The sequence below is a fragment of the Uloborus diversus genome, chromosome 3 (assembly GCF_026930045.1).
Source record: "Uloborus diversus isolate 005 chromosome 3, Udiv.v.3.1, whole genome shotgun sequence".
NCBI classification, from domain to species: Eukaryota; Metazoa; Arthropoda; class Arachnida; order Araneae; family Uloboridae; genus Uloborus; species Uloborus diversus.
Window position 1 is genome coordinate 26,732,273 of NC_072733.1, and position 12,678 is coordinate 26,744,950.

The 12,678-nt window shown below is 35.0% G+C and overlaps 1 protein-coding gene across 1 annotated transcript in view; it reads right to left on the bottom strand.

The window, feature by feature from the left end:
- Positions 1-672: 672 nt before the first annotated feature.
- LOC129218292 (proton channel OtopLc-like) overlaps positions 673-12,678 on the bottom strand; it is a 78,612-nt gene continuing 66,606 nt past the window's right edge. The window contains exons 8-9 of the mRNA XM_054852526.1: positions 1,785-1,965; positions 673-1,664 (exon numbers count right to left, since the gene is read on the bottom strand). Of these exons, the coding sequence (XP_054708501.1) occupies positions 673-1,664; positions 1,785-1,965 (1,173 nt within the window). The remainder of the gene's footprint in view (positions 1,665-1,784; positions 1,966-12,678) is intronic.

Sequence of the window (12,678 nt, forward strand, 5' to 3'; positions counted from 1 at the left end):
GGAAAAAAAAAATCCTTTTTCCTCTATTGAAGAGGTAGCTCATTCTGTTGAAAAACTAGAAGTAAATTCTTTAAAGTAGCAGTTAAAATACTCCTTAACACTTAGAGAATTTAATATCATTTCACTTTCCTGATGCAATATTATTTCAATCTCGAAGGAGTGATATTGAGGACAAACTAATCTTTGGTGTTTAAGGCTCGATAATTGAAGTTAGGGAAAACTTATTTCGGGAGGATCAAGAAGAGCCACAACAATGATGAAAATGCAAGCACAGAAAAATGATCAATGCAAAGCTCAATGTATCACGAAATTAATGGCACATGGAAGAGTGCTGAAAGAAGATTTTTTTTCTCTGTCAAACAATTATTTCATGACATGCCTAATTACAAAAAAAGATCAATATTTTTTTTAAGATACAAAATATGCAGTTTTAAAATTAATAAATCAGTTGCATGTACTAATGAGTTGAACTTGAATGATACTTTATTTTTTACATTTTTTTGTGTCTACTACAAATGCATTTCAATTTAATGATATTCCCTTAGAAATTTTCAGAAATTATGCAACCATTTCTATTCATTGTTGAAAGTGTCATAATATTTAAGGAACGGATATTCTATGTCATGATGAAATCACCCCCAAAGTTTTAATACCGTTTCAGACAAAAGTAATTCATACGAAATCAGCACTTATTTTATAGACTTTTTTCCAAATAGCAAATAAGCAAACTGTTGAATGAAAACGAAAATAAATGCAAAGAGGTGTTGTGATATAAGTTACTATGGACCAAGCCCAAAACCCATAAAATTCTAGCTGGACTGGATTGGAATCTGACCTTTGGATTTGCAATGTATTCATAATCCACATTGCAAAATTACAAACTAAAAGGAAAGTTACAAACTGTCTTCCTGGCTTTTTTCTCAAATGCTCAGCTGTGCTAGCAACACAATGTGAAGCATCAAGAATAAAAATGGTTTGTAGGGTTGCTTGAATGATGCAAGCTAAAGATGTGAGTAGTACAAGCAATGTGTTTTCATTATCAGTAAAATGGCTACTTATAATGCTAAACATAGTGAAGAGATAAAGACCACTCTGGGCAATAATCAGAAGTGTATGATCTAGCTCTGTGTTTTGAGGCATATTAAATTTTAATTCCTGGACTTGATGGAGGGCAATAACAACAGCTATAGCAGTTATCAAATATATACCCAATTCTGTAATTCTCGCCTCAGTAATAGCTGTTCCCTTGTAATCAGGTTTACTAATAAAAACAAAAAATAAAATTATGCTTATTATTGACATAACTAAAACTATTATTCCTGTAAATAACCCTTTATGTGCCTTGGTACAGTCAACTTGATAATGATGCCTTTGAACAGCACTGAGTGAAGAATGTGAGCTCATGGTCTCACTTGTGGGTGAGAACGACTTTTTCCCTACATTCTTCCACATAATGTAGAGAATAGCAGCACATATAAGACTGAATTGAATTGTGCAAGGGAAAAGAAATCGACTAGCTTCTTGCAGTAGTTCCCCCATTATGTTGGCTCGCCTGCACTCAAACATGACATGATGATGCTCATGGTGTGAATAGGCAAGAGCTGTGCTATTTGATTCCTTGTATGTAATGCTAGTAAAATTTTCCTCTATATCAACATAATCAACTGAAACAAAAACATTACTTCATTAAACGTCTCAATAAGTTAAGCATAAAAACAAAATAAGCAATTAAACTAAGAGAAAAAAAACATTCTTTTTTTTTAACAAAACGAAATTATATTTACCATCACTTATTACATCCAAAGGGACAGTTGTAGTGGCAATTGTAGTTGCATTTCGTTTCAGAAGATTCAGTATGCCATGCTTTGTTTCTTGAACCAAAAGGTGCAGCCATACACAGATGTTGGTAGCTATTATATGCATGAGTCCAAACTTGGCTGGGATTTTGAATTTTTTGATGCAAACCTGGCAGATAAAAATTGGATTAACTTTCCAGAGATTATTTTTTGAACAATTAAGAATAATTGTTTTAATGAAAAAACAAACATATATATGTATAATATCAGGCCCTTAATCTTCTATCTCAGTTAAACAGTGATACAAATACAAATATACGAATACAAAAATGATATCCAACAACAGGCTCTGGGCTATGCTGAACTGGTCCTAGCCAATGTATCATTCCCCACTGAAAATCAACCCTCCAGTATGGTTTTGGAAGGAGATAACCTAGGTAACTAATTTATTACACTTCTACGATAAGGCTACCATAGCTTTGGAAAACAAAAAGTGAGTAGGTGTTGTTTACATTGACTTTTAAAAAGCTTTTCATAAAGTACTGCATTATGCTTCTCTGCAGTGTTGGGCATTAATCAACTAAATCCTCTATCGACTAAAGTAATCTGACTCCCATTTAGTTCAGACTAATATTTTAAAAATTTAATTCAATTGCAGAAGAAGATTAACGTTAGTTTAAACTAACTCGTTAGTTGACTAAAAAAACTAATTTAGTTCAGATTGATTTAGTTCAGATTAAAGTAATCAGATTGAATTTAGTCAAACTAATTTAATCAGATTGATTTAGTCAACTAAAGTAATCAGATTAAATTTCGTCAGATTAAAATTTATACTAAATCTAATCAGATTGAAATAAATCTACACTGTTAAAACTACAGATTGCGTTTGGATTCTTTAAGGGGTTCCTTTCTCTTCTCCCCCCCCAAAAAATATTAAGAAGCTCCTAATGTGTTACGGGGGGGGGCATTGGGGGTTGGGGGCTGCCCCCCTTACCGATTTAAGACCTTAAAAAATCAATAATTTTTAAAAACACCCCCTTTGGACTGACGCAGTTTGCGACATGACCCACACTACCCCCCCCCCTCCCATTTGGTACACAATACTGCTTTTGGTCTTCCTTATCTTTATCTTCTTTATCTTTACTAATAATAAAGCTGAAAGTCTCTCTGTCGGGAGGATGTCTGTAGGATGTCTCGATCTCTGTGACGCGCATAGCGCCTAGACCGTTCGGCTGATTTTCATGAAATTTGGCGCAAAGTTAGTTTGTTGCATAGTGGTGTGCACCTCAAAGCGATTTTTCGAAAATTCGATTTTGTTCTTTTTCTATTCCAATTTTAAGCCCATTTTTCACAGAAATTTAATAAAATGGGAAAGAATTCGTTCTGAAAATTATCTTTCTTTATCTTTCTTTTCTTTACTTCTTTATCTTTCTCCTTTTCCTTTCTTTTTAAACAACAAACCTGAAAGTCTCTCTGTATGGATGTCTGGATCTCTGTGACGCGCATAGCGCCTAGACCGTTCGGCCGATTTTCATGAAATTTGGCACAAAGTTAGTTTGTAGAATGGGGGTGTGCACCTCGAAGCGATTTTTCGAAAATTCGATTTTATGAATTTTCTATTAAAATTTTAAGCCTTTTACACATAATCTTTACTAAGATTAAAGCTGAAACTCTTTTGAGGATGTCTGGATGTCTGAATCTCTGTGACGCGCATAGCGCTTAGACTGTTCGGCCGATTTTCATGAAATTTGGCAAAGTTAGTTTGTATCATGGGGGTGTGCACCTCAAAGCGATTTTTCGAAAATTCGATGTGGTTTTTTTTTCTATTCCGATTTTAGGAACAAAATTATCATAAGATGGACGAGATTACCATAACGTGGAACCATAACATGGGCATAAGCCAATTGGCGAGAAAATTCACCATGCATTATTTGTAAATATACAGGCGGACCAAAAGACCTTTTAATTTTCTATTAGGGGCAAAGCCGTGCGGGTACCACTAGTACTGGAATAAAGGCTTGATTTTTTTCATATCCAGATAGCCGATGCCTATTCCCTATTGCAGTTACTTATATGAGGGGATGCCCCCCTCTCAAAAAGAAATTCACTCCACTCAAATTATGGGGGGTGGTTAAAAACGCGAAAATTTTCCAAAAACAAACCTTAAAATTTTGAAGTCTGCGCCACCCGCCCCACTAACACCCCCCCCCGTAGGCTACACCGCTTCTGATCTTATTCGAATAAAATGCTTGAATTGTTTTATCCAGATGGCCGATGCTTGTTCTGTTTCAAAGTAACTAACTTATTTAAGGAAATACCCCCCTTAGATTGAACCCCCCTCAAATTACGGGGGAAGGGGGCTCCCCCAAAAAACATAAGTACAATTTTTTTCAAAAACAAGCACTAAAAATTTTAAGTTTGAACCAACCTCTCCACTGACCACGCCCCCCCCCCCCCCCATAGACCACACTGCTTCTGATTTTATTCGAATAAAGTGCTTGAATTTTTTTTATCCAGACGGCTTATGCATGTTCTCTTTCAGAGTAACTTGCGTAAGGGGATACACCCTTTTAAATAGAAACCCCCGCAAATTACGGGGGGTTCCCCCACCCCCAAAAAAACTCATTAAAACACGAAAATTTTTAAAAAACAAACCTTAAAAATTCGAAGTTTGCGCGCCCCGCCCCACTACCCCCCCCCCCCCGGAGGTCACACTGCTTCTGATCTTATTAGAATAAAATGTTTGATTTTTTTTATCCAGACGGCCAATGCCTGTTCTGTTTCAGAGTAACTTAAGTAAGGAGATCCCTCCCTTAAATAGAAACTGCCCTCAAGTTATGGAGGGTGGGGGATTCTCCCCCCCCCCAAAACATTGTAAACGCTAAAATTTTTCAAAAACAAGCCCTAAAAATTTTACGCCACCCGCTATACTGACCACGCCCCCCCCCCCCCCCGGAGACCACACTGCTTCTGGTTTTATTGGAATAAAATGCTTGAATTTTTTAAGTCCAGATGGCTGATGCATGGTCTGTTTCTGAGTAACTTACGTAAGGGGATACCCCTCCTTAAATAAGAAAGTCCCTCATATTCTGGGGGGCTCCCCCACCTTCAAAAACCTATTAAAAACACAAAAATTTTTCAGAAACAAACCTTTCAAATTTGAAGTCGGCGCCACGGACCCCATTAGTCTGGATCACCGGATAATCCGGCTCGATCGATTTGACCGATTTCCCTTTACATTTAAAGAGCGATCGTCAAAATTCCATAATAATTATTTATTAAACCCTCTCACGGGCAAGACCGTGTTATGTCGTTGATTGAGTTCCCTTTTCTTCGCTATGCAACTTTGAATCAATTTGTTTTACTCGATAGGGAAAAAAATGAACTGTCACAGGAGAAGATTACAGACTTTGTAGACATGTTTGCTGTTTATTTGTAATTCTATGTGTTTCCTTTTAAGGTGATTTTCAGTGAGTGTTTTATTTTGTTTTGTTTTTTTCATTCTCCGGATTTTTGATATTCCGGAATGGGTCGGATTCCAATTAATTCGAATTGTCGAGGTTCTACTGTAATGCCCCCCCCCCAAAAAAAAAATTCAAAAAGATTATTACATTTTCTCATGGTTTCGATACTTTTTTTGTATTTTTCAAGCAAACGTTCATAATATTCCGCGCGGTGTGGGGGGGAGCGGGTCCTGACCTTCATGACCCCTCTTTGTATCTGCAATTGACATACACTTGGACATAAAAATATACATCTGTACGCCAATATACTCGGGATAACAAGTTACACTTATATACTCGTATATAAACGTATTTACTTGTGTTTGCACGTACTTTGATGTACATACACGTACTCGTATATACGTATATACACGTACTTACTCGTATATACACGCATTAACTCGTGTATGCATCATAAATATGTATTTTAACTTACAAATACAAATGTACGTCTGTATACGAGTATACTCGGGTTAAACATGTATCTATACGCATATTCTCGTCTGTACACGTACATACTCGAAAATACAAGTATTTTTTCTTATATGCACGCATGAATATATATATACACGTTTAAAAGCTAATTTACCTCTGTACACGAGTACACTTGGGGTAACACGTATCTATACGCATATTCTCGTGTGTACAAGTACACACTCGTATATACACATATTTACTCGTGCAAAAATGCATAAATATGCATATACACGTAGAAATACAAATGTACCATTGTACACGAGTATACTCAGATTAAACACGTATCTATACGTCTTTTCTCGTGTGAAATCGCACTTACTCATTTGTACACGTATTTTCTCGTATATGCATGCATAAATATGTATATAAACGTTTAAATACAAATTTACCTTTGTACGCGAGTTTAGTCGGGTTAACACGTATCCACACACAAATTCTAGTATGTACACGAACATACTCGTATATACAAGTATTTACTCGTGTTTGCACACATAAATAAGTATACAGGATGTATCAGTACAGCGTTTACATACTTTCAGGGCAGATACAGTGCACCTAGACGCGATAGTGACGACACAAAGTGTAAGACAGGGCACGATTAAGAGGAGAAAACATGTTTATTATTTTTAATACAGCAAAAATACTGGTAAGATTTGTCTGGTGCATACAACAGATGTTGCTACGTAAACCGAAGCATCAGATGACGGTGCATGCGCACACGTGGTTTTTGTTCCACCAGGAAGTCCAGGACCCGCCCGGTATTTTTGCTAAATTTCGATATTACGGGTGGGGTCGTAATTTCGAACACCTTCTTTGATGATGATCGTTGGTCCCTTAATTTTCTTTTTCCTTAGTTTTTTGCTGTACTAAAGATTCTGAACATGTTCTCTTTTCTTATTCGTGTTTTGTGTTTTTGGTGATTGGTGTTGTCACTACCGCGCCAGGAAAGTGTTTCCGACCATGCATTGCTATGTGTTTCCCCTCGTCTAGGTGTACTCTATCTGCCCTGAAAGTCTGTAAACGCTGTACTGATAAACATTGTGTATACTTAGAAGTTTGAATATAAATCTGTGCACTAATAGACTCGGGAAATACGTATTTATACGTAAAATTTCGTGTTTACACTTACAAACTCGTATATACACGTATTTACTTCTCTTTGCACGTAGAGATACAAAATTCCTGTAGACACGAATATACTCAGGTTAACACGTACAGCTTCGTATATACACGTACACACTCGTATATACACGTACACACTCGTATATACACGTACTTACTCGTATATACACGTACTTACTCGTATATACACGTACTTACTCGTATATAGTAGGACTCGACCGATGCATCGGCCTGGCCGATGCATCGGCGCCGATGGTTCAACAATTTAGCCATCGGCATCGGCATCGGCGGCCGATGCTAAATTGCAGGAAACATCGGCCCATCGGCCTTAAAAACATCGAAAAACCGATGGAATTGGCCGATGTTTTTGAAGAAAAAAAGGAGCTTTGATGTTTTACCTTTTAATACAAAGTAAAGATTGTTTTCATATAAAATTGTTTACTGAATTTCAGTATGAATTTCTATTTTAGTCACCCCTGAAAGAGCTTTTAATACTGCATTCAAGTACCAAACAAGTTATTGTTGTAGTACCAAGTTGTAGTACCAAACAATTATTGCGTTGTTTCTTGCTGCTGGATGTACGTGTGTATCTCTCATAAGTCATTACTCAAAAATGGTAAACTGTAGAAGGATAAGTTTTCGCATGTGGGGTGTGCGTACTTTCCAATTGTGCACTTCCCTTTTTGTTTTTGTTCGAGTGTTCTGAAAAGCCTGTTTACTCATTTTTTGTGGCTATTAATTACTTATTTCAATGCAAAACTAATATAGCGTCTCAGACTGACGATCATTTGGTGATATATTGCCGAATTGGAGACCATAGAAACAAATATGAGATGGCGAAACCGGTTTTTGTGTCATTTTGTTAGATTCCGGTTGAGCCGACGGTAATTTTTAATTTTTCGATATTTGTAATATAAACACAGTAATGCAGTCTTTTCTGTATCGCTTCGGCGGAGTTACAAGTTTGGGGCCCGTCAAAATACATTTTGGGGCCCTATTTCTCTGTCACAGAAGTTGTAATACATTTATCAAAAGCATTTTTGTAATTCCTACGGTGCCCCTATGGTTATGGGGCCTCTCGCGCAATTGCAACATTTGCTATGTTTTAAATCCGCCACTGCACGTAAAATCAAATTCGGGGGCAAGTTTTGAAAGGGTTTTTCTGCTCAATGTTTATGATTATTTTGAACTCTATTTTTTACGACTATTTTTTGAATTTCCGAAAACACTTGCGTGCCCCTCCTCAAACTCCCTCAATTTCTGAAATTAAACTCTAGTTGTATTTTTGAGTTGTTTAAAACTAACGCCATTCATAAAATTAGTGATTTTTTTTTTCTCAAACTTTATCTATTGTTTAGAAAGAATTTAGAGCACTAATGTAAGAAATTGATTAAAGACGTTTTGAATGGGGATATAATTCGGAAATCGAAGGGACTTTTGAATTTTTCTTCGGAAGTGCTGAAATAGATTCAGAAACTCTTCCGAGGCGTTGGTTTTAGCGGTTCTGTATTTAAAAAAAATTAGGCTGAGATTGGGGTCGAAGTGTGAGTTACTGCAAAATCAGTTTTTATATAAAATCAATGAATAAGTAATTTTCGTTTTTTATAGGAAAGTTTCAATGATTTTCTATTATGCAATTTTTTAAATTTCAGAAAATTATTGTTAAATTGAACAATTTAATTTGAACTTGCTTGTAAAGCTTCATAAAAGATTAAACAATCAAATTGTTCAATATTATGTGTCCAAACATCAGATCAAGTAGCATATGTATTCAGTAATTAATTTGGTGTAAATATTGAGTTTGTTTATTGTAGCTGCGTTTTAAGAACCTCGCTCTTTTCATGGCTATTTTTTTTCAGATAAATTTATGTCACTGTTTTAGTTTTTTGAAAAATACAAAATTTTCTATTCATAAATTTTAAATAAGTATAAAAATATTCCTATTATGATTCTGTATTGTAATTTATCTGTTACCTTTTTTGTTTAATTTGATGATTAAAAAATGTCTACGTGCAATCGTTCCACTTTAATTGCGTAATTTGTTGAAGGTTTCATAGTTTTATTCTTAATTATTACTATTATTTTTTTGAATTTAATGTTTTTTACCTATGTTTAGTGTACCTAAATCCATACATCATTACAATATTGCTGAAATCTTAGTTATATGTCAATTATATATATAAAAAAATCAATTAGGTTATTAAACAGTCTCTTTGTTTTTCTTTCTTTCTTACTTCTTTCCTGATATTTTTTTTTTTTTTTTTTTTTTTTTTGGCTGTTGTTCTTTCTTTTTCATCGTACAGCAGTCAAAAAAGGAGAAGCATAACTACATCCTATACAGATTGTACGTAGTACGATCCAAAACTTCGGGGAAAAGCTGTATAAAACCTTACCCAGAATAGTTCACATTACCGAAGCACATCCACCTTCAAAGGGTCACCTTGAGGGACTGTGTACTTCTGTCAGTGTTAATATAACTTTTGGAAAAACTCCTGGAAGTCATTTTTCACTACATTCTAGGATGCAGCTTTATCTTCTCCTGATGGAAGAAAGCGGCGTCCATGCAAATGTTTTTTTGCTGGGAACAGGTAAAAATCACACGGAGTTAAGTCCGACGAAACGTTATGTTATTTGTTTGTCATATCAAAGTATTGACCATCCTCAACATGAAAGTCGCCTTTTTTCCCCACGATGAAGTCATATGCGGATTTAGGACTGAGTTCCTGGGGGGAGGGGGGGGCAGATTTTTTTAGCAACATTTTTATTGCCCCCCCCCCCCACTCCCATGTTTTTGTCTTTTTCCTGTGATGCATAAGTCCATGCTTTACTTTTTTGTGTGTCGTTTTGATTAATATGTGTTTTCATGCTGTCCTTTTTGAGTTGACCTTAAGAAAGGGAGCCGGTATCAAGAAAGTGATGCAGGGCTCCCTTTTAAGTGGGAAATAGAATATCTCTAATTTTAGGGGAGCGGGGGTTTCTCCTCCGCAGGAAATTTTGTAAAATGGATATAAAATTCTGCATTTTGAAGCCTTACAGAGGTTAATTGGATAGACATAGATATTGATAACTAGATTATACAGTTGTACAGTTTAGTTCAAACTTTGTAAGAAACAGCCATTTTGAATTTGAAAGAAAAAATAAAATATAGATTTCTCATTATAACAACCTTTTTTTAATTATAAGTAGAGTGAAGAAAACGAAAAGGAATAGAGGTAGTGTATCTTTTTTTTTTCCTGGCTAAAAAGATCAACAATATGTAGTAGAAGTAATTGGAGCCCATTTTGCTTAGGATTTTCAAAGTCTTATCTAATTATTTTCAAGGACTCTAGAATAAATAAAATAAATAAAATTACTTAACGCACTTCATTTGTACTTTCCAGTCTCTGATATTTTAGTACTTGATTGTAAATTTTTACAGTCCTGTTCTAACTTTGAGAAATAGCTATTTTAAATTTAAAAAAGAAAAGTAACCATAGATTTCTCATGACAGCAACTTTTCTTCTGTTGCAAGTGGAGCAGAAAACGAAAAGAAATAGAAATAGTGTATTGTGTATTTTTTTCCGTGCTAAACAGATGGACAATATGCAGAAGAAGTAAGATAAAAGCAATCAATACAAAATAATTTCCAAATTACTGCATTCGGGATTGAATAACTAGCAAGATATGAAACACATGAGTCACAAAAATTTATTTCAAATAATGTTGCAAGCGTGAGAACCATGATTTTTACATTTTTAATACAGGATTTGGCAAGGAGCTGAATTTGACATATTTTGGCATTCCTCACCCTCTACCATTTGTTAGACATTTTAAAATTTAAGGTTTGTAGCCACACGTTTTGAAATATTCAAGGTTTTCAAGCACTTAAAAATGAAATTAGTTTTCTTAAGCAATTTCTATTTTTTAAGGAACGAATCATGAATTTTTTTTTTGGGAGTTAGGGACCCACTTCAAAGCAGGGGCCCTAAGCAATAGCTTGTTTATCCATAGGCAAATTTGGCTCTGTTTGTAATTCACTCTTACCTACAAATTTTTGCTTGATTTTTTGTAATTTTTACGAAAATTCGTCAATTTTTACGGTTAAAAAATTTTTACGATTTTACCAAACTTTGTTAGGTTTTTATAGACTTTTATAAAATTTCAGTAAAATTTTTCAAAACTTTTGATAACTCAATTATTTAGATTTCATATAATGGCCAGAACTGACTCACTTAGACTTAGATGATTATGACTAACCTTACTTTTTAAACAGTATTTATAAAGTAAGTAAAATTGTACTCTCCTTCCAAGTAAAAAGATTCATTTAATCAGAATACTCAGATAACTGAAATTTATTCAGAGTTTGCGATAGTATTTATTCTCTCTCTCTCTCTCTCTTAAAAAAGAGAAAGAAGGAAAAAAAAAACTATACTCTTTAGAATTTCTTAAAGGGCCAATTAAACTACTAAGAACATAAATATTATGCACAAATATACTTGAAATGTGGACACAAATCATAACAAGTAGATCGTTCTGTTAGCGAGAATGGAGGCGGGGGGAGTTTTCTCCCCCCTTTGTTTTTAGGTTCTAATTTGTCAAAATAATCGTCAATTATTATAAGTGTTGCAGCTTAATGTAAAGCTCGTTTAGCGTATATTTTCATTCATATACTTGCCCAAATGGTTTTCAGTCCAAAATAGTGAATTTAGACACGTTTTTAGCACTCCAGGGACAACTGTTTTATTTGTATTTTAAGTTCGTTTTTTTTTTTTTTTCCTTTTCTTTTCTCCCGTCAGAAAAGGACATTCGCTTTTTTCTCTTCATTTACATTAAACTATTCAATAAAAAAAGGCATGATTTTTTTGTTTTAAGATTTTGGAAGATATGTTGTTACTATATAAAGTTTTCCCAAAACTGGGGCGCATTGCCCCCCATGTCTCCCCTTATAAATCCACCCATACCCTTCTGAAATATTCAAAAGAGAAAAAAAATTTTTTTTTTTTAATTTTTGGAAGATGTGTTGTTACTACATTAAGTCCTCCCAAAACTGGGGGGCATTGCCCCCCTCTGCCCCCTCCCCCATAAATCCGCCCATGGATGAAGTTAAATCAGCAGCGCAAGAGGCCTTACAGGAGGTTGCGAAAAATGTCTTCCAGGAGTGCTTCTAAAAGCTATACGAACGTTGGCAGAAGTGCATAGTCGTTCAAGGTGACTATTTTGTCGATAGATATACATACTTCGGTAATGTGAACTATTCAGGGTAAGGTTTTATACAGTTTGTCCTCTAACTTTTAGATCATACTATGTACGTATGAGTTTTCAACTTACTATTTCATAACGATTTTGAGTGACCTAAGTTTACGCGCATGAAGACATCACAAGACAATTTGCGATAATTAACTGAGGAAGCGTTCAAAATGGATATTCCGATCATCTATATGTTCTTAGGTACATATGCATGTACAGTGCCGAAAAAACTTGTGAAGTTTTAATTGGGTGATCGCAAAATAGAAATTTAGGTCAAAATCTGATTTTTTTTTTTTTTTGTGATTACAATTCCTTATTCGTAGAAAGGAAATAAAGTGAAATGAATCAATGATCCTTTAAGTCCCTGACAATTTTATCAATTTATTTCTGTTTGATTTTTTTTTTTTGCCATCGGCCAACGGCATCGGCCATCGGCAATCGGCCATTTTCAGAAAAACAATCGGCCATCGGCCATCGGCCATCTTTGAACAATCGGCCAACAATCGGCATCGGCCCATCGGCCAAAAAATGCCATCGGTCGAGCCCTACCTGAA